The 22816-nt window shown below is 41.1% G+C and overlaps 1 protein-coding gene across 9 annotated transcripts in view; it reads right to left on the bottom strand.

Annotated features, from left to right (window-relative positions):
• WDFY3 (WD repeat and FYVE domain containing 3) overlaps positions 1 to 22816 on the bottom strand; it is a 324335-nt gene that overhangs the window by 12316 nt on the left and 289203 nt on the right. For all 9 annotated transcript variants that reach the window (XM_072622967.1, XM_072622964.1, XM_072622965.1 and 6 more), the window contains 10 exons: positions 21793 to 21910; positions 18485 to 18591; positions 17738 to 17891; positions 16283 to 16374; positions 15841 to 16053; positions 10645 to 10792; positions 9426 to 9580; positions 7839 to 7997; positions 5581 to 5760; positions 2691 to 2873 (listed from right to left, as the gene is read on the bottom strand). In XM_072622967.1, the coding sequence (XP_072479068.1) occupies positions 2691 to 2873; positions 5581 to 5760; positions 7839 to 7997; positions 9426 to 9580; positions 10645 to 10792; positions 15841 to 16053; positions 16283 to 16374; positions 17738 to 17891; positions 18485 to 18591; positions 21793 to 21910 (1509 nt within the window). The remainder of the gene's footprint in view (positions 1 to 2690; positions 2874 to 5580; positions 5761 to 7838; positions 7998 to 9425; positions 9581 to 10644; positions 10793 to 15840; positions 16054 to 16282; positions 16375 to 17737; positions 17892 to 18484; positions 18592 to 21792; positions 21911 to 22816) is intronic.

A 22816-nucleotide genomic window follows, 5' to 3' on the forward strand; every position in this document is an offset into this window, starting at 1 on the left:
CTGATTTCGAGACGGTAAAGGCAGATAAAAAGCCAATTCAACAAACAATTTGCATGTCATTGCTTGCCTTTTGTAGAGAGTCTTAAGAAATAACATCACCTCTAAAAATATGTAACAGAGTCTCATGTCTATTTCCCCAGTGACTGCTATAAGACAGGAAATACTCCTGGCTTATAATGGAAGAAAACTGTTGGGGCTTTCTGAGTAGAAAAATAACGTCTAGAGTCACATTCATTCATAAGCAGGACTGGTTGAGTAATGCTATAAAAAGCCTAAACATGGGTCTTGACCTGTTTATAATGTTTGCTGAACAGAATTAGAAATAGAAAATCAAATCATATTAATAACAGCTGACACATTCTGACATACTGGATCATAATTAGCACAGTAGCTGGCACCATACAGGAGTGTAATAGAGACTGACTTGGGGGTCAGCTAAATTCTGGGTGTGAATCCTGCCTCAGATATTCCCTAGCTGTTATGACTGTTAGCAAATCCTTCTACCTCTCAGACTCCATCTTCTCACCCATAAAATGGGGACAGGATCATTGCCCCATCCTGACCTCAGAGACACATACGACAGTTTTTATTGTCCTCCTTTTGTAGAAGAGGAGTCCATCCTCACATGCAGCATTTCCTTCATTCTACTCCCCAAGTCTGGCCTTTCTGGAATGTAAATTACAAGGCTGCTGCCCGCACTGGGGGAAGTGAACGCCATGTGGAGGCAATAACCACAACAGCAAATTGGAACGGAAACAGAGGAAGACGGCTAGGGGAGATGAGATGCATTAAGCAAATGACACAAAGTCACGGAGGGGACACTGATGAATTGTTCTCTGTTGCTGAAAAGAATTAGAGGTATAAGTAAGAACTTCCTAAGGAAAAACTCCAGTTTCCTCCATGTGGCCAACTACATAGATAACTGAGTATTCAGACTCCATCTGCAGTCAGGGAAGGGTTCTGGGTCCTCATAGACAGCAGGAGTTCACTTTCCCACTCCACAGTCTGGGGGGGAGCAATAAAACACTCCAGAGGCAGGACAACAGGCTGCAGCGGCCAAGAGTGAAGGCCAGACGAGGTTCACGTTTGGAGCAGAACGAGTGTGGCAGCACTGCCACAGCACCGAGAGACAAAAGCACCTACAGACACTTCGCCATGCAAGTGTAGAGAATGTGAGCACGGCAGGCCTGGCTCCAGCGGCCATGGAAACTGCTCCTCAGGAAACAACAAACAAACAAAACAGAAATTGCAAAGGACATCCATCTGCTTCTCACTTTTGTGGCTTCTTGAAAACCAGCAAGAGTGGTGAAGACTTAACTTTCCTTCTCCTTCCTACATCTGCTGCTGACAGGCATTTTCTATACGATTTCTCTATCTTCTGAATGGTTTCTAATTCATTATATTTCTTTCATATAAACTCTGACCATAATAATGATTCATGAATGCGCAGTGACTCTTTTCCATCAATTCATTACATATATAATGGGACTTACAATGGAGGAGGCCAGAGAACAGCTTGGAAGACAGAACTAATAAGGACAGAAGCGTGAACCTTGGTCAAAAACACTTCTCTCCCTGGAGGCGTAGCCAAGTGAGAGAGAACCTTATGGTTTTGACTTTATTAGCACTTGTATAAGCTCATACATAGCAAAGACAGACGAATCACATGATTTGGGGCTCCTGACACCCAAGCCATGGAGTCCTTTTTACTGAAGCTTGGGGTTCCAGAGTGAGGGGTACAACAGAAGCAAGGAACAAAGGAAGGCAACACCCCTGAGCTTCTGGTGGTGTGTGGAGTGGGAAGTGGCCCTGCTTTGGACCTGGCTGAGATTCTGAAGGGGGAAGGGAGAGGAGAAAGTGAGACTTCCAACTCTGGTGTTCTTCACGTAGCCAAACCCTACCTGACAGCACCACCTGTTGGTTTCATGTTAAATGTGTCTCTCCACTTACAGTAACTATCTGAGAATATTTTATTTGTAAAGATCTAGCCAAATCTATCTTTCAGGCAGCTAGATATAGACTAAAACATCTTTTGAAATTCTTCTTAACTTCAATGATTTCTGCTTGGAGGCAGATATAATCCCTGTCTACTAAGCTTAGACTATCTAAAACACTGCTGTACTTAAAAGTCAAGGAATGAATGTGTCAAGATACTTGTTTGATGGAGAGAGGCTACTAATTCTTAGCATTATGCTCTCAGGGTCAAAGTCTAGTTTAAAGCAATGCTATAGTCAATAAAAGTATTTATTATGCACCTACTATTACCAAGTAGTGGTAAGTGCTCAGATTCAAAGAAAGCAAAAAACAATCCCTGCTCAAGGAACACAAAGGCTAATGTGGGGGGGGATAACATGCAAATAACTATGCACAAATGATCTATACAGAATAAGTTGGAGATAATCTATAGAAAGAAATTACTGGCATGAAAGAGGACTGAGAAAGTTGTCTTGTAGGTGGTGGGGTTTTAGCTGGGACTTGAAGATACTCAAAGAAGGAAAATTCCAGTCATGGGGAATACTCAGTGAAAATGCCCAGAGCTGAGAAATGGAGGATTGTGTGAGCAAAAGCAAACAGGACAGTGTCACTGGATCTGAGAATACTAAAAAGGCAAGAAAAGGCCAGTCAGGTGCTACCAAGTCATGTTAAGGGGCTATTAGCTTCAGTGCACAGTACTCAACAGATTTACTTACTCGAACCACGCCATCTGAATGTCCCGTTACAATGACATTTTGTGTGTCCCATTCATTCATCTCCGACATGCAGCAACACACTATTTGCTGACTTCGGCCAGTGAACGTGTTAACACTCACAATAGGGTTCCCATTAATACTCCAAACGTGGATATATGTGCCAGCACAAGATACTATGTCTCCCTGAAAAGACAGGCCCCAAAAGACAACTTGATGACTTTTTTTTCTATAGATACAATTATTAAAGTTTTAGAGGCACATCTAATCCCTAGAATCTCGCAAAAAATTCCAAGCTCTGAGCTAATTACTATTTTTTTAAAGTACTGGAAACATCATGATATTTACTGATTCAGGACATGTTCTTCTACTTCAAAGGTTTTAAGCAAAGAGGATTTTAAAAGCAAAGACTTACATTAAGTTTAAAACATGTTGGATTTATTAATAAGGACAGTCCCCACTCAAGTTCCCATTGCTCGTCTAGTTTATTAGGTAGGCATATCAGCAAGTCATTTTTGAGTATGAAAAGCCATTTACATGTAGAAAAGCTGAAGAAACATTCCTTTTCCTGCTAACTGGTAAGAAGCTAGAAAACAGCACTACTGAATTTATAAAATGAGAACAAATTTGAACACTGTAAGGCACAAACAATACAGGAATGTAGTTTACCCAGAACCATCTTTCTCAATAAATGAAACTGCTAAATTTCTCTTCTAGAAGTTTAAACCATTTATATATAGCAATTATTTTTTAAAACTCTTGATTGATAAATGGAGACAGAGAAAAGACAACTGTAATGTTAATTTCTTTTGGAGGAATTCGCCAGCCTGCGGCTACCCTTCCTTACATTCAACTGGAAAAACTATTTCATTGATGATATCACTAGTGGGTCTAAAAATAAGAAGGGAAGAAGCCCCCGGTTCCCTCTTTCTATGGTCCCATCTGGCAGGGGCTTTGGTTCCTGCAATGAGCAGGAAGGACCCTACTGACCCCAAAGACAAAGCTGACACTGGGTTTCACCAGGCCCTGTACCAAGTGAGGAGGTGATCTAACCAAAGACTACACTTCAGGCAGATGTCCTAAGACCTTTTAGAATTTCTGAAGAAGGGTTTCCAAAGCAAGGGGAGACCAGGAGATAACAGGAAGCTTAAAACATATGAAGGGAGTAGATAAGCTTTTAAAAAAGGTTCTCTCTCTCCCTCCTTCGAGTCATTCCCAAACAACTCAAAACAGAAAATGAGTACAAGCATTTAGGCAGCCTTGCCTGAGGAAACCCCTTCCCAGCTCCCCCTTTGTCTTTGATTCCCCCTGGAATCCTCTGCCTCATTTTCTTGTCCATGCCAGCCCCTCTCTGGGTCATCCTGCATGGGGTCCTCCCACAATTGATGGCGCTCCTTCACTACGAAAGCATGGACAGAAACAAAGCCAAAAAACAGTTTTAGCCAAATATTTTTGCGTAGCTTGCTTTTGATCTTGACAAATCTACATTTTTAAAGCAACAAAATTTGTTTCTTTAGCACATGCTAGAGCAAGCAGCATTCTACAAATTGTGGATATTTTCTTGATGAATTCTAAGTCATCAGAAGTAAAATAATCCTGAATTAGCTAGTGATACAGCTCGTTGCTTTCCAAAATGACTGAAAGAAAATCTAATGATGGCATGTTAGAGAAAACTCTGCCACGAAAAGGACTGCAACTTAGAGTAAAGGATTAAAAAGAAAAATGCAAGCATCTAAGGCCCAATAATAAGACGGCAGTAAATCAATCTTCATATTTACTTCAGAAAATTGAACAGAAATAAGACATTTCTTAATAACTTAGTAAAAACAACTCCTAGGACCGAATAAACAAAACCAGACTTTGTAAACCTACACAAATACTTACAAATGACTTGGACTCCTGTTTTAGTCACTGTGTCTTTGGATGTTCTTACCATAAAGGGACAATCTTATTTGTTAAAATTAAATGTAATTTTTGGACATGGGCATTTTTAGAAATCCATTTGCCTGAATCAGCAATACCCAATTAATTTGGGTGGACATTATCAACCTGCCAGCCTACCAAAAGATGGAATTCTAAGTCTAACAAATGCTCTGCCTCTCTAGACTTGAACAATGGTACCATTCAATGTTGTAGTTGGAATCACCTGATGAGCTAAGTAGGAAAATTTATCGCAAGGATCAACTTTGGGGACAGATTTACAGAAGTGGGCATATGTTCCCTCCCGTGTGACCTTTCTATTAGCATTATGCTCAGTGCTGAGGATCCACTTCACTCACAGAGGCTGAAAAGCACAGGAGTCCTGGCACTGCTCTGCTCCTGCTTCGTACTTCAGGACTGGGTCTGGGGGTGGTTTGGGGGTCAGTGCCTTTTCTTTTTATGGCCCACTAGATATTATGCACAGTTATTACTATCGATCTTCGAAACCTTCTGAAACATTTGTGGGGAATACTTTTACACGGAATTGACTTCTCTGTAACTGCCAGGGGTTTGATTCTTCACATAAGAAGCAGAAAGCATAAGCACTGCATTCTCAAGGGTCCCTCTTAGCCTCCAATTTGTATGATCTCAAAAAAGATAAAAACATCTTTACAAAATATTAAACTCTTTAGATATTAAATAAGCATATTCTATAACGTTCTGCTTAAACAACATCTTTTTCTAAAAAACATATGGAACTGTGAATGGACAGCTGGTTACCAGCACAGGTATCTTGGTTCATAAACTTTGTAACATTCATGCTCTTTTACAAATATCACATAAAACAAGAAAAATGTATCTTTTTTTGTAAAATGGCCTATTGTAAAAACAGAAAAAGCTAGTCTAATTAAGATAAAGCAAACACTTTCACCACAATTGCTCATTTTCCTAAACATGGAACATTATTACTCACTGTTAATTCATTGATACAAAGAGCTGAAACAGGAGCTCGGTGACCCCTCAGTTGAGTTAAAAATGACAGTTTGTTCAAATCCCAGATGATGCACGTTCGATCACGAGACCCACTGACGATTATATGATAAGCTAACGAGGCTGTAGAACAGGTAACAGTATCTGTGTGGCCGAGCAAGGCCTATAAGAAAGACACAGAAAACAGCAAAATGGCAAAAGTCCCCAGGTCACCTCAGAAGTCTTAGGAAGAACCTGGCCAGAAGGAGAACAGGAGTCATCCACACATCTGGGGCAAAGTATTTCTTAATACAGTGGCATCTCAAAATTCACAGACTTTGGGCCTCCTTTGATCTGCTTCAACTCAAGTAATTAGAGTTACTAACCTACTAAAAAAATCTTTAATGACTACCCATTACTTACTAAATAAAATGTAAACTCCTGATTAGCATTTAAGATCTTCCACCATCTGACTTCCACCTACTTCTCCAAACTTATTTCATGCTGTTTGTTCCCCATGATTCCCTCCCCTGCCTCTGCCACCATACCCATTTTCATCCGCTGAAGTCACTGTTTTAATTCAAGACCCTCCTTCTCTAACTTTCTTAGGAAAAAAAATGATTCCATTCTCAAATTCTGCTTAGACCTCTGCTATTCAGGAATTTCACTCTCCCTTTATCACAATTATCTGTGTGAGAGCAAGGCCTCTTGGGGGAGTACTAGGTTTCACAGTCAGTTCTAGCCTGGGGATTTGTAAACTGCCACATAAGGAATTAACGTTTCAAATTCTTACTGTTCTCCTTTACATCATGAACTCTTTTACATGTAACTCCAGCAGAGGGAGCTAGAGTGGCAAAGAGGAGATCTAGAGCTGACATTCTTTTTGGATGGAGGATCATTAGGGTTATTGAAAGCCTTTCCATAAACAAATAGGTATTTGAGGTCTGGGGGAATTTATGCTAGAAAAAAGTTTGAGAACTGAGTGTCCCCTTTGAGTCAGAATAACAAGAGCTGTCATGTTCTGGAAGAAAAAATACACACATTCCAATAAACACTCTAGAATCTGCTCAAAATATTCATTTGTTTTAAAATTCTAGTCATCCAGAATCTTTATTCGGGGTTTGGCAAACACTAAAGGGCTGTTTCATGTTTTTTAGACTTAGCAGACACTATCCAAATACTCCAGAAACCTATTCCCTGAACAGAACGTTCCATTAGAAACTCTGTAAAATGTGGAGTGCCACACACATGTTAGCATGCTTATTTACTGGCATCTTAACAGTGTGGGGGAATCTGAGTTAAAGCCCGTGGAAAAGCCACATGCCTTACTAGGTAACACCTGGGTAACTTGAAGTCTCCTGGATAGCACTCAGAGCTCAGCAATTCCAATGCAGCCTCCGGGCTTCCCTGGAGCTGGCCACTGAGCTAATTTGGGTGCACTGAAAGTCTTAATCTTTCAAACAGTAGGTATATGAAATAGGCTCAGTTTTCGCGGACACAAATGTGAGTAATATTGACACTAACAATTCCACAAGGCTGTTCCAAGGTTAAAGGTTCTAATGGGCTCTGGAACCATACAGTGAATGTCAACAATTAGTTTTCTACACAAATGTGCACTAGAAAAACCTGGCAGGTGTGGCCCTATTTAACAAATGACTCTGAATCTACTTATCATGAAGCTATTACAAGTTAATTAGTAACATTAAAAAAGGCTTCTGTCATTACAATACAGTAGACCAGAGCACACATTAGGAAATCATTACACACTTTGAGGGTTGATTTCTTAAGAGTTTTCTCAAATAGCAGCTTCCTCTACACACTTAGGAGTTTGTCAAGTATTTCTTGATATGTGTGGCGGAGGGGGTGAGGGGCTAGAAGGGTAGAGGGAGAAAAATGGCAAAATGGTGGCAGTTGCTGTAACACTGTTTGAAACTCTAGTAGAGGTGTAAGTTATTTTGCATTTAAGCTCCAAGAACAGGTTTTTCTCTTCCCAACTAAATTGTAAACTCCCTGAGGGCAGAGTGTGTGACTTACAAGTCACACATCTTTTTATCTGTCTCAGTGCCCACAGCAAAGCTTTGCATATATCAGAAACACCAAAATAAGATATAATGTTAATTGATGGGAAGGATCCAGCAAACAGAGCTTTCTCCAGAACAGAATTGTTATAACTATATAAATTAAACCTGTTATCTAGCTGGTGGGTGTTTTTTAAAAGAGCTGATAGAAGCAATGATTCCTGCTCGCTCCAGCATCTGTTACCTGTTTGAGGGTGAGCGTTTTGGCTTTCTCTTTGGAGGTCCCCATCTCCCACACACATACAACGGTGCTTGTCCCCCCTGTGATGACCAGCTTGGGGCTTGGGCAGATTGCACAGAGAATCTGTCCCCATTCTGACAGGCACTCGTAAACAGTAACTGCCTACAAGAGAAAACACATATGAGATACAGACAGCAGCAGGTCTTATTTTTCTTTGTGAACACAATAAATACCTACACAATGCAGCCTGTGAGGCACCCCCTTTTCACTTCCAAGGCAAATGTCCCCCCCAGAACATATCCCTTACCCAGAAATATTGGCAACTTTTATCTAGAAAACTCGAGTACCATCTATTTCTAGCTCCATTGAAATGTGTATGAACTAGACCTGGTCATGCAAAAAAAAAAAAAAAAAGATCTAAGAGATCTTGGTAAAGAAATAGTGAAAAAATATCTGTATGATTTTCATGCCAAGAAAGTAAAGGATGGGAGCATGGTGTGGCCCAGAGGTGTCAAGTTTTCATGACAAGTACAGCTATCATTGGGAGATGTCTAACAAAACAAATAGAAAATTCATTGCAACATGACTAATGTTGATTTGTGGTTTTCTGACTTGCTTGCAGAGAACCCCTTCTGTTTGAGTCTGACACCACTGGTGTGGGGGAATAGACAGAATGTGGGCTGTGAATTGGAAGCCCAGGGCACTAGTGTTGACTGCCACAAACTTTGGTGACCTTAGGAAAATGACTTCAGGTTTCAAGGTCTCCATTTTCTCATATGAAAATGGGTAAATAGTAGTTAGATGAAACCTTGAAGGTCCATTCCAGCTCTTGCCTCAAGTGACTTTTGGCATAAGGGAAATTCCATATCATAGAATAAAAAAATTACTAGAGTTGGGAGAGACCTTTAAGATTTCATTTAGTCCAATTCCCTTTCTCCCTTTCCCTCCTTCCCATTTATTCCCAGTCTAGCACGATTTCTACTACCTTAAACACCACTGTCTAAGAATAATGATCACCTCTATTTAATTTAACCAAGGTGAAGAAAGTTTTATCGTGGAAATGCTTTTCAGAGAAACAATATCTGATTATCAGTGTCTGATGCTGAGTACCATTCCAACGACCTGGATGACAAAGCTGCTTACTTCTGCTGCGGCAAGGGTAGTGACTAAGCTACTGATCAGATTCCCCAAAGGGGATCCAACAAAACCTTGAGTCTCTGAAAACTGTTTTTTTTTTTAAAGAGAGATGGCAAAGGGTGGGAGCACAGTGTTAGGTGGACTGGGGACAGGACTTAAAATTTTTAGTTGCTACAACCAAAACCCTCATGTCTGCTTCATGTATCTGCCATTGGTCAGTCATGTGGCTCCTTCTTCACTGAGCAGTTAGTTGTGTGTGTTTATTTCACAGAGAAGTGAACTGTAACAATGGCTGGAAGACATGAACTGTGCTTTCAGGATAGTCTAAGGAAACACGTCCGAGCTCTCGGACGCAGGAAATATGTGTGGAAGTCAGGTTTCAGAACACAGCATCTCTCTTCTGCTCATCCCCCAGACCATTCTCCCGTGAAATCCTGAAGGGAGATCACTCACCTTGTCCGACTCATAGGCTCCCAGCCGGCAGCTGAGGTCTGCATAGCCCCAGGCAAACGTTTTGTTCCAGGCAGGCGGAAGGAGGACTTTATTCTGTTCCACGGCCAGAACGCCTTTGTCTGTGCACACAATGTGTCCCACCGGCTCCTTCAGTTCTGTGCAAAACACACTGGGATGTTAGAACAGAAATAGGGAAAAACCACACACACCCACGAGGCAGTGCCAGCTAGTAAGTATAAATACAAAGGAAACACATGTAGCAAACGCCCACGCTAAAACACAATGTTCCTTCAGTCACAAAAAATTGTGAATGTCCTGAGAGTCTCTTCTCACTGACAGTGTGACACCAGAGACCCGGGGACTTAGGACTCCATGCGGCTCTCAAGCCTCTTTCTTGATGGTTACCTCCTTACCTCCAAAGAGGTCTATCACCTCTTTGGAGAATTCCTGCTTGGCAGGGTGGCTTTGAGGAAGTGAGCTCATTTGCAGCAGAAGGAAGGGAGGGTCATTCACCAATCCATGCCTTAGGTACTGTGAAGGCAAGACCTATTCTCCTTTATTGGGCACAATTATTTGGCACAGATTTAGGGGTGCCAAGAAGAGACCCTATTGAAAGCAATCAATGTTATCTAGCACAGTCTTTGTAAATCTGAAATGATAATGTACATAACTTCATGAGTCAAGATGCTCATTTAATATTAATATGAGATTTATATTTTTTATGTAAACATATAACCATAACTTGAGAATGAGATGAAAATGCAATTTCTCAAAGGAAAAACAATCCAGCTGTAAATATTTTACTGGCCAACAAAAGACAGGAGTCATATAAATCACCGTAATACCCCACACCTCATCCTAGTCCACCCCTCATTTTACAGATGGAACATTTCTAAGTTCCCAAACTTCCAAACAGCGTCTCTGTCCCTCTTCTTCAACACAAAGGATGTTAATTCAAGATCGTAAGATTCCATCACTTTGAAGTTTTCCTTATTGTAGCATTAGAAGAAAAATAATTCAAAGCAGCTTCATATTCTAGCACAAGAAATAAGTGGAACATACAATTTTCTTACACAGAAAGGACAGCCTTCATTACTAGCGAGGCCAATGGGAAGGGAGGAATCCGCCATTATTAAAGGAAAGATAAAATCTTCATTGGCCCTTTCTGCTGTGAACCATCTCAACCACACCCTTCTCTGTTTGCCCCTTCACCACTCACCTTTCACAGGTGCGAGGGAAGGCCGGAGGTTGTCTAAATGATGAAAAAAGATCTTGTCGCTCGCAGACCCCAGTGGGACAGAGGCTCCAGAACTGTCCCCATTGAGACGACTCCTCACTCGCTTTGGCGGATGAGGCTTTTTAAAGAGCTGGAAAGATAGAGGAAGTTAGAGGATGAGAGCTTACACAGATTCTGAGAAAGGAAGTTACTGGCCAGCCTCTTCAGACTCTGCTGGTCTAGTGATAACAGCCAGTGAGGTGCTCCGAGCTCTACTGAACATTTAGGAACCTATGCTAACAGATGGGGGCAGGCGGGGAGTCCTGAGTCAGATCTGGTTTGACCAGAATATTTGTGGCTGTCCATCAAAGTCTTACTGCTCAAAAGAAATGTTCTCATGGCTTATTTCTGTTCTCTTCACTAGACTACAGCTGAATTTAAAAGTGTTCAAGTTTCAGAAGTATTGCATGACATTATTGTATACTACAACAAAGCAGTGACTGAAAACCCTCTGTACTTCTTTAGTGCTGAAACAATGGGGTGTGGGCAATGAACACACTTTCATCTGGCAGCAGATGACTGAGGAGGAGAGCGGAAGCTTTGGGAGAAAAGCAGGAATAAAATACACAGATCTGATCATCCTGCTTTTTTCAAGCCAATGTTTTATTTTTCTGTAACAAAGTACTGACAAATGTAGCTTCATAAGGAAAGGCCAATCATATTTTAGACCTCTAAACATGCAAAAATCTTTACTTCCATGCCATATCCCAAGAGATGAGTTCAGGACTTTGTTATTCCTACGAGTATTAATAAAAGGCCTAAGAATCTAAAATAGACCTGAATGGTTCACATACTTTGAACCACCATCACTGGAAGGCATGTGGCAGAGAAGAAAGAGAAAAAAAGCATTTGGAGTTGGAGGATCTGGGCTCAAATTCCAGACCTGCCACTGTGGGACCTGGGAAGTTAACCTTGCCAGGCTTCAGTTTCTCCTCAATAAGATGAAGGGACTGAACTAGTCCAGCTCTACATCACCCAACCTCTGATTCAGCAGGTGCAGACTCACTATAACCCACTTTCACACACTGCTATCAGGTGGCAAGTGAAGGATGTAGCTCTGGGTGAAGACACAGAGACTCAGAGCTTAAGTGATTTGCCCATGATCATGCGTCTGGGGTTTGGATATGAAGCCAGGGCTTCCAGTCTATTCTAGCCTAACCCTTTCATTGCACCCAGAGGCAGCACCTAGCATTTTAGCTACCTGGCTTCTGCATATACTAACCAGAGGCACAGAAAGGCTACTTTTGCACGTGGGCATCAAGCAACCACTACCTCTCTACACATAAGCATCCAAGGAAAAGCAACAGAAAGCTGTGGTCAAGGGATCGAGACTAAGACAAGGAAACCCCATAAAGGATGACAATGGTGGCCACTGCTGTTCACTGAGGTGTCTCCTCATGAGATGTGGAGGGGACCAAGCTCCCGAGGCCTTGCCAAGTGAAGCCCAAGCTCTGCTTCACCCTAACCAACGGGAATGGGACTAAATATGGACAGGCCTGAGAGAGACATCCAATCTGCTCCTCAAAGACCAGACTCTCTTAATCGGGACAGGGTGACAGTGGAGGGTGAAACTTTACAACCCCCACACTCTGGAAGACCCTCTGTGCATAGAGGGATTTCCAGGGTGCATGGATGGTAGAAGTGTTGATAAAAACCACAGATGCCTGAAGGACCAAAGAGGTCCCAGGATCACAGAGTTAGGGCTGAAAGGCACCTGAGGAGCTGTCCTTATTTTACAGATGAGAAAACCAAGGTCAAGGAGGATAAGCAGCTAGCCCAGAGCCCCTCAGTGTCCAAGCCAGAATCTGAACCCACGTCACTGGAATCTAGAGCTCTTTCCTCTGCACCAGGGCCTGGTAATAACAACAGCAGCTGACATTTACATATGGCACTTCAGAGTGTGCAAACAGCTTTACCTCCATTCTCTGGCTTGAGGCTCACCTAGTATTACCCTGTGGGGTCAGTAGGAGGCCCTGAGTGTGCTCAAAACTCTGGCTTCCACTGTCCCCCAGGCTCACATCACCCTTTTCTCCTCTTACCCCAACACCAACCCCCTTCTCCAGGGAGACTTCCAACCATCCCCAACCAGAAACAAGCATTTGGCCTTTGTATCTCACATGTTCTTCTCCTGCATTATCAGTCTGAGCCTTCTAGACTATAAGACTGGGACCACATCTTACTTTGTGTTTTCCATGAAACACTGTACACAGACTTAACTATGTTAAACTGAATGTTTACTGAAGCCAATCCTCATTTTATAGATGAGGAAACTGAGTAGTCTCTGGAGGTAACCACTATTCTCTTCCCAACAGTCGCTGGCTGGTAGCAGGGCTGCTCACACCACCTGGGGAAGCAGGGAGCTGCCCTCCTTCCAGGAAGGATGGTGCCCCCAGGCCTCATCAACGGCCTAGCTATGATGTCTTCTGGACACCACTGTCTGCCCTGCTGCTCCACTCCCTGGCCTTTCCATGATCCTCTAGCTGAACCCTCCTAATTGGGAGCTTCTTTGACTACAGGGAGGGTCCTGTTTCCCTGCTCATATCTCCGACACTTATCATGGTGCTTGGAATAGTGAGTATTTTTTTCATTCCTTTTTATTCCATTCCCCTTCATTTTATAGATGAGAAAGCTGAGGTCAGAACTGTTAAGTGACCTCCTTAAGGGCAAAGCAAAGGCTGAAACTCAGGTTCTCTGATGTCAGCTCTAATGTTATTTTCAAAGTATTACTTTGATTTTTCTAAGAGAACGGTGATAATTACACACATACACACACAAATAAGTGTGTATTCAAATATATATGTGCATGTATGTGTTTACCTGCAGGTATATACATACCCACAAATTTACACATGTGTGTATGTATGCAACATGTATGTATGACAGCCACAACAAATGCACAATGAGTTGGGCCTAGAATTGCTATATAGGAGCAGAAAAGCAGGAAAGATTGCCTCTGGTAAGCTGCATAGTTCTCTTAGTGATTCCACATTTCTCTCTAAAACAAATGCCCATTAAAAAAAATACACTAATAATCTTCCTGGTTTTGTGAGGCTGTGACAGACGTAAAAATATTGTCTCCCCAAGAGCTGAAATTCTTAAATATCCCAGAGGGAAATGAGGAGGCCCATGGTGACTGTGAGAAGGCTGTGAAATATTACGAACAGGGAATTATGGAGAAGACGCTGAATTAAGGCTGTCAACAAAGAAAAGTATGAGCAAAAAAGATGGGCTGCTTGAACAATGAAAGTTCTGGATAACCTGTGGGCAGCCCATATGTCAGGAGAGGTGAGGAAGGCTGCCTCCAGGGTAGGGAGACACCTGGCGGCCAACCTGTGGGAGCACTTGGACAAGAGCAGGGGCAGGCTGGACAGGCATGGATGGGCTACTGCCTAGTGTGCTGAAGTGACCAGTCCCAGCAACAAGATCACACATTCATTTACGTACTTTAATATACCCATGGCCAAAGAATTCGTCACCAGCAGCCTATAGGCCCGTGATAAAGTTCGTGAAGACAAGGAAAGCATACAAAGTCTTTCCACTTTGGTAAAACCCACTAGAGCTGGTAGAGCCTTTGAGAACTCAAGGTCATCCCTGGGTCATGATGAAGCTTTGGAAAAGCACTTCTGGGCAGATATGTATCAAATGGGAAAAATAATACTTGCGCAATCTTCAGCACAGCATAACCATGAGGAAAATGATTTGTCAGCTTAAAAGAGCTGGATGATATGAGGTGCTATTATTATTATTTCTCTAGCATAACTCTTCCTTCTTACCCCAGATTTATCATAGGAAGACTAATAAGTGATGAGAATGAGTTTTTAAAAGAAGACAGCTCATCTATATCACTTATTTCAACTTTATGATTCCCAAGTGAAAAAATTCAGACTCAGGAGAAGTTTGGGAAATAAGTCTTACGGTGATGTTGCTGCAATTTTTTTCAAATATTTTATCATTAATATGGATTTGAAACAATTCAGTTAATCACTTTAAATTTGTTTTTAAATTTCATTGCACAATTTATGTGACTTTTGAATGAATTAAAATGGGAGTTAAGGAAGTTCAACTTCTCATATTCTTACTGATACTCGTTCTACCTTATGGAAGTTGAATTGTCTTGGACCCAGCGATCTCACTGCTAGGGCATATCCCAAGTAGAATAAAGACTGAGTTCCATCCATTCATATCAAAATATTAACAGCAACACTCTTGGGGCAGTGAAGAAGTAGAAACAAAAGCGGAAATGACAAAACAAATATAGTAAAAAGTAATCCCAATGAAATGGGATGGGTGCCCTAAGAAAAGACAAATATGAGGTATTCAGAGAAATGTGGGAAAACCTGTATGAACTAATGTAGAGTGAACTAAGTAAGTTAGGAAGAAGTTAAGAAGTATGACACCCTTCTTTTGTTTGAAAGGTGGAGGGAAAAGAGAGGAGGGAAATGATGACAATGTGAAAACAAAAGGCATTAAGACATAAAGAAAAAATTATCTAGTTCATGAAAAATAAGTAAAGGTAACAGTTCAGAGAAGTGGTTTACATTAAAAAAAGGGGTGGGGGGGGGGGGGAAGATACAAAGTATTAGCTTGAGTCCAAAGGACTTTCTTCCCCTTTGAATTGTTGCAAGTAAGACTCAAAATATAATTGTACATATTAACTAAAATTGTCTAGTCGACTCAGCCTCTGAATTTAAAAGGTAGATTACAGCAAGTCACAGATACATACATGTGAATAAGCAAGCCCAAAGTGATGTAGCATTCCAAGTAAAGCTTTGCGCACAGCCACCAGACAGCACATCAAAGCTTATCAAAGAGAAACTGGGAAGGCAGCGTGTCCTCAGGCTCTGCACATTCTACTTGGAAAGCACACTTTGTACTGGTCTTTGGATGATTAATGTCCTTAAGCACCAACCTTGTCTCCTTGGGTGTTGTGAAGGGGTAAAGAGAACAATGATGCAAGTTCCTATGTAACGCTGTTTACAGATATCTCTTAATATCCTAAGCTACAACTTTTATGTGTCTTTTTATCTGAAGGCTTGGTTACAGAATATTTACAATATGGAAAACTATGTAAGAGCTTTTAACAAACAATTGTATGAAAATTACAAGAACAACAACAAATTTCCAAGAGAACAATTATACCTGTTTTGGTATCTGTCCAAAGTTATTAATGAATCCTATGGTAGCTGTCTCTTTTAATGGGTCATTTATGTTGTAGATATCAACCTGACCCTCATAAAAGAGATGATGGAAGACATTTACAGCTTCTACTGCAGCAGGGCCTTGCTGTTTATAGCCAAAGATGAGGTCAATCCATTCATGGAGGTGGGCACTCACATAATCACATTCCAAAGCCTGTAATTAAAAAACATAGATATTATAGGGAGCAGGCTGAATCACGGATTGGTCTAAACTGTCCACTTAGAAAGTAAGTCACCAATAACTGTAAGAAACAAAATAACTGTTAACAATGAAAATCACAAAAATTAGATTGGCATCTTAGAGTGATACGTCGATCTTATTCTGCTTTCCTGGTCTATACCCAAATGAAGTTAAGTTTTCTTCTCCAGGGTTGCTTGCTTACCTCTCGGTGGACTCTGATGAATTCTCGAGGATCTCCTTTTGCCCACGGTGGAAGTATCACATTTCCAAGCTTGGTGCCATTCTGTTTGCAGCCTGAACAATTGAATAAGATTTTTTAAAAGAAAACACACACAAACAAAACAAAAAACAACCAACCCAGTAGCCACTTCACATCTAAGTAAGAGTCACAGCAGGCTAGATAGTGCTTGAAACATTAAATACTGGGGGTTGATTTTGAGACAGGAGGCCTTCGCACCTCCAGAAGGTTGGAGTCACCCCATCTGCCACACCTGGGCTCTGAGCATGAGCCCATTTCCCCTCACCTCTACACTTATGGAAGAATGTGTCAGACTTTTCAGGGGACATTTTCTGCCAACTGTCCTTGTTGCGTCACTTTCAAAAAGCAACTTCAGGCTAACTGACTAAAATCATTCTCACCTGATAATCTCGAGGGGAAGCACACTAGATGGGCTCAAGCCTATGGAATTAGGGAGTCATCCCTAACTCCTCAGGACAACCTTAGAACCCCTGGAGGAGATTCAGTCTTGCCCTAGAACCCAACACTCATCTGTGGGAGTGGGAATTAGGATAAGACTTCTCAGAGTGTTCCCAGGCGCTAAGGGAGAGCTTTCATCCAAGCACAAATCTTTGTTCTTTTACTACTAGCTAGTCTAGAGCAGAACCTCTCAAATTGTGTTTAAGAAGCACTGAAGGGGTTGAGAATGGACAAAGTTTAAGAAGCCCTAGTCTAGAGTACTGATTAAGGTGCTCAGCTTTGTGTGTGTTGTCTTGGATTGTGTTAGGCTGGGACATTGTAGGCTGCGCTGCCTCCTACAAGATAAACGAAAAGGATCAACCAAATGTTATTTTGAAACCACTTTGGGATACAAATTCTTAGATTCAGTCACTGAACAAATGCTTCTTATGAACACCTACTACAAGCAAGACCTTGTGCCCTGCTTCCTCTGGGAGGAAGAGAGAGAAATTCTTACTTTTCAAGAAGTTTACAATCTAACACAGTAAATAAGACAAATTATTAAAATATATGTAATAAGCTGGCAGTACCCTCAAGCAATAAGTAAGCTTAAAGAAAAGTTAGGATAAGCACTGGCTAAAGTTTAACCTGACTTTTGTGACATTAACTTCAGTTCGATATTTTCAACTATGATTTATTTGTGTACTGAAGTAACTATAAAGTACATAACTCTCTGTACTCTCTGCACTCATTACCAAAGATCTAGTTTTAGAATTGTTGCTCTGGATGAATTTCAGTTATGTCTTCATTTTCATATATTTATTTTGATCTCAGAAAATACCCATGGATGGTGCCTTTGTTTCCCTTACTTGTCATAATCTATTCTCTACCATAGCCCAAGGATCTGAAAATCGTTTTTGGTAACTACTTATCTTTTCTTATAGACTTTCCCCCTGGATATTACCTGGAACTTTTCCATACCTAGATCAAAGTTGTTCGAGTTGAGCAGGAACTCTGGGAGGTAAAAGAATTCTGGGATGAGTTCTTTCACATCCGCCATATTGTGCTTTGAGGCAGAGTACCAGGCTTCTCGAACACTATGAAACATTCGGTCAGCCAGGTCAAAGTGGCCACCCTATGGAATAAAATGGAAACAGTCTCAAAAAACAGATCTCCAAGCCACGGAGACCAAGTCATTGACCACTTCTGTGACACAGCAATCTCCTAACTTTTAAAAACCAAACACGTACAACAAGAAACACATGTTTGTTGAGTGAAAACAATGATGGTCTTCCCCTTACACAATTTTGTATTTGAGCACCAAGAATGGGAAAAGCATTTTCTCTACAAAAACTTCAGGAGCATAATCATTGTCTCATTTTAAGGACACAGTTTTAGAATTAAAGAGAATAAAAAGCAGAGAACGACATCAGTGACCGAGAAGTAAATGGAACTACCAAACCTTAGCTGCAACGTGAAGCTGATGGATTCCATCTGCAGCATCTTATAAACAACCTGATGCAGGCTAGGTCTGTATTTGGAGTTTAGCTTGAAATCATATTAGCTTGCATATACTGGGAAATCTTAACTTGGGTACTATGATAACATTTTATACCAAATCTGGCATGAATTTCTAATCAGTCTCAATTCAGTGAACCCTAGGTACACTTTGTCACTCCTGCTTCTCTTGACACAAGATGCCATAAGACTGCAGATGGTCCAACTTACCTGGAGGCGTAAGAAGATCTGGGTAAAGGGCTCCATTCTTACGAGGTAGGAGGCGACGATCATCGCAGAGGAGTAGTGGGTGCCATAATGATAGGCCGGGGTTTCTCCTGATAAAGAAAAAGAAAACCATAACTAAGACATAATATGAAAAACAGAAGAAAAGTTTGATAGGTTTGAAAAGGCTGATTATGAGATGTGACATTACTGAATGTGGGGGTTTCACTCTGTTGAAAGTGAGCCCTCTTTTCCCCTTTTGTTTTGATTCTTCTTTTGCAACATGACTAATGGGGAAATATGCTTAATTCGACTGCACATGAATAGCCTCTATCAGGCTTCATGCCATATTGGGGAGGAGGAGGGAAGGGAGGGGGAAGAAAATCTGGAATTCAAAATCTTATAAAAGTGAATGCTGAAAACTAAAAAATAAATAAAAATACATATAAAAAAAAAAAAAAAAGAATGTAAGCCCTCTCAGAATTGATAACGACATGCTGAGCCCTCATTTAAATATGGGGCAATAATTCTCCAGGCATGAATTCTTAGCAGTCAAGCACATTTTGAGACTTAGTAACTGCACTGCCCTCCCGCTAAGGGAGAATATTGAACTATACGTATTTTTAATTTGGTGATATTTAATGGCCTTGACACTCAAAGATTTTTTTAAATTGTTGACTATGAATTTTCTACTGTTTTAATGAATCAACCAACTAACATGCATTAAGCTCCTCCAATATGCCCAAGCACATAGGCGGTGCTGGGGATATAAATTCAAAGAACCAAACCATCCTTGCACTCAAGGACCTTACTTTTGAGATATAACATGTACACACATAAATATATGTGGAATATACAAAAAATAAATACCAGGTAGTTTTGCGGTAGAGAGCAGCCTAGGACTTGGTGTTGGGGGAAGCTGGCAGAAGTGTCATGGAGAAGGCAGTCCTTGAGCTCATTTCTGAAGGAAGTGAGGGATTCTAGGGAGAGGGGATGTGCTGCTGCCAATACAGGGATGGGGGGTGGGATGTTGGGGAGGAGGAACAGTAAGAGGATCAACTAGCTGGCTGGAAGAAACAGAGAATGTATAATAAGGCAGTAAAAGGTAGGCTGGGCCATGTCACCAAAAGATTTAAATGCCCAAAACAGTTTATGTTTTATTCTAGAGGCAGCAGAGAGCCATGGGAGGTCACTGAGGGGGAGAGTGCCATGGTCAGAGTTGCACTTAAAGAACACGATTTTGGCAACTATGCAGAGGAAAGGCTGGAGCAGGGAGAGCAGTGGCATAGGGAGGTAAATTTGGAGGTCACTGATATGGTCAAGGTGGGAGGGGACAAGGCCTGAACCAAGGTGGGGGCTGTGAAAACAGAGAAGAGAGGCACAAGTGAGAGACACTGCACTGGAAGAAACAACATCTGGCAATGGTTTGAATATGTGGGTGAGGGAGGATGAGGAGTCCAAGATCAGGCCGAAGTGAAAAATCTCTGTGACTGTAACTTGGGGTGCCTTTGAGAGAAATAGGGAGATTCTGAAAAGGGGGTGTGTTCTAGGGAGAAGATAATGAGTTCCATTTTGGACGTGTTGGAATCGAGAGGTTTCTGGGACATAAAATGTGGAACCTCCAATAGGCAGGAAGTGATGTCGTCCTGGAGCTTGGGAGACTAGGGGATTGGAGATATAAAACTGGGAGTCACTGACAAAGAGATGATCATTAAATCAGTGGGAGCTAAGAAGGTCACAGAGTGAAAGAAATGACCAGAGAAGACCTTGGGGGATCTCCAGTAGTTCAGGGGAGTGACATGGAGGATCAGTCAGCACATATAGAGAGGTAGCAGAATCAGGAGAGAGTGGTATTAATAGAAACCCAGAAAGAATTGTAATCATGAGAAAAGGGTAGGTGACCATGTCAAACGCTAAGATCAAGAGGGATAAGGATTAAGGAAAAAGACCAACAGATTTGACAGTTAAGATGTACAGAAAGTGCAGTTCAGAATCTGGAGTGGAGTCAGCAGCCTGGTTCTGTGACTTCCTCCAGTTTGGTTCAGAAGCATATGAACAGACATGAGGAGGCGGACAGTGAAAGTACAGTTTAACTATTGGGTCGAGACAGATAAGGGAGGAAAGTCAAGTCAGGGCAGTGCATTTTTTTTAACAAAAAGCCATTCAATGAGAAAAGATCAAGTTTAGAATACCCCCTTCCCACCCCCTGCTGGGATGAGACTGCATGGATAGTTTTGGCATGTCAATTCTCAATACTATTCAAGACATTTTAAAAGTAAAGGATTTCTTCTTTCTAATAAGGTAATATACCCTTTCAAAGCAAGTATATTGAAGTTTGAAAGGACAGTACTTTTAATTCAGAATTGCTGCCAGTCCCCTGATATCCTTTTGAAAAGTACCCTGTAATAATAATTAACTCTTATTATCATTAATAATAATATTAGCCAGCATTGACACAGCAGTTTAAGGTTGGCCAAGTATTACCTCATTCTGTCTGGAGAGCAACCCTGAGGTAGATGTTATGACTCATTTTTACCGATACAGAAAGTGACTCACAGAGATGTTAGCTGACTTGTCTATGGTCGTACAGCTAGTAAGTGTCTAAGTCAGAATCTGACTGGCTTTAACTCAGGTCTTAACTCCGAGTCCCAGTGCTCTATCCACTGTGCTGTCTAACATACAAATATAATTTCTCTATTTACTCAGAAACTGATTCATTCATTCATTCAACAACCACTTGTAAAGCATCTACCATATACAAATTATTGTGATGGAGACCAGGGAAAATATAAGGATAATGGTACCTTTCCTCAAGGATCTTATAAGCTAGTTGTGGGTCCCTGAAACAGATACACAAATACTATCCAATGACTACAATGCAGAAGAGAGTAGGGGATGAGAACAAGAGGAGTAAAAAGTTGCTGAAAGGGATTATCATTTCTCACTGTGGGCACTGGGGGACAGTTTCTGAAGATGTGGCATGTGAAGCAGACCTTCAAAGGTAGGTAGCATTTTAAAAAGGTGTAGTTGAGGAAGAGAGGTAAAGAAGAGCATGCCAGATGTGATGAATAGTGTGAGCAAAGACATGGAAGCAGGAAGATGGATATATACTAGAAATTAAAATATAAATTAGCTGGGAGTCTCCGAAAGGATTACCATCAAAGTTGGCAGGAGAAAATACAACATACAAAAATAAGGAAAAACCTAATGGGGGAATTTGAGGAAATATTACAAGTCCGGTTGGTGAACTTTAGACAGTCACCAATTCGGTTCTGAAATTTACTCCCTATTTCTTCAGCTTTGCCATTACTTACCATTAGGATCTTCCCAGTCTCTATAACGTTTCTTGTATTGAGTTAATCTTTCATCTGTCTGTGCTCCCATAGGCTTGGCTAGGTTTCTGAATGTCTTGGGATTAGTGAGATCAACTTCCTAAAATACAAAGCAAAATCCAAATACCAAAGTTTGAAAGCCCTTTGTTTTGGCCAACATTAAGTATAAACAGGTTGGGGCTTCAGCATGTGTGGAGAGGTATATCTGTGCTCCAAGAACTTCCAAGAAGCATCAGGGATCCTGGGGAGCTGGACTGTCAAACACTGGCTCCTAGCCAGCCAAGTATGTGTCATTTTTATATCCATGACAAACACTATGTAGCAGATGACTGACCAAGTCATTTTGAAGATAAATGCCTTGGAAGTGATTGAATATTCCCTAAAGAAAAGCATGCATGTCAGATCTGGAGTACATGAGCCACAGAATTCAGCATTTGTTAAATTACAACTCTGTGTATGGAACTCTCCAAGGTGCTGAAATAGGAGGAGTGAGCCTCTGAATTTTAGAATTGGGGGGTATAGGAGACACCAGAGTAGCCTCTAATTCCTTACCTTCTGCAGCATCACACATAAAACTGTGGGGTCAATTGCTCCATTTGCCTTCCCTATCACAATCACTTCCCAAAGTTTAGATCTTGTAGGTGATTTACTAAAACTTGGAGGTGATAATCACTGGAGAAGCTAGCTACTTTTTTAATGTGTGTCTACCTTTATATGGCAGGCAGCAACACATGAAATATTCCCAGGTAGGAATTATGTTGTTGTTGTCTTTTGTTTCAGTGTGATAGAGATTGAAATGTTTCAGAGACCTAAAATTTACCTGATCCAATTAACTAATTTATCAATTAATCAACCTAGCACATGAAAATTTCTGAATATCTGAAAATCTGAAATCTTCACCTGTCTTTTTTATTTGTATATGTCACTAAATAATACCAACTAGTTCTGGACCTATTTTTTCATCAGTAGACACCTGGGTCTTCCTAGCTTTGTTAGAGGTTGGCTC

The sequence above is a fragment of the Notamacropus eugenii genome, chromosome 7 (assembly GCF_028372415.1).
Source record: "Notamacropus eugenii isolate mMacEug1 chromosome 7, mMacEug1.pri_v2, whole genome shotgun sequence".
Classification (NCBI taxonomy): Eukaryota; Metazoa; Chordata; class Mammalia; order Diprotodontia; family Macropodidae; genus Notamacropus; species Notamacropus eugenii.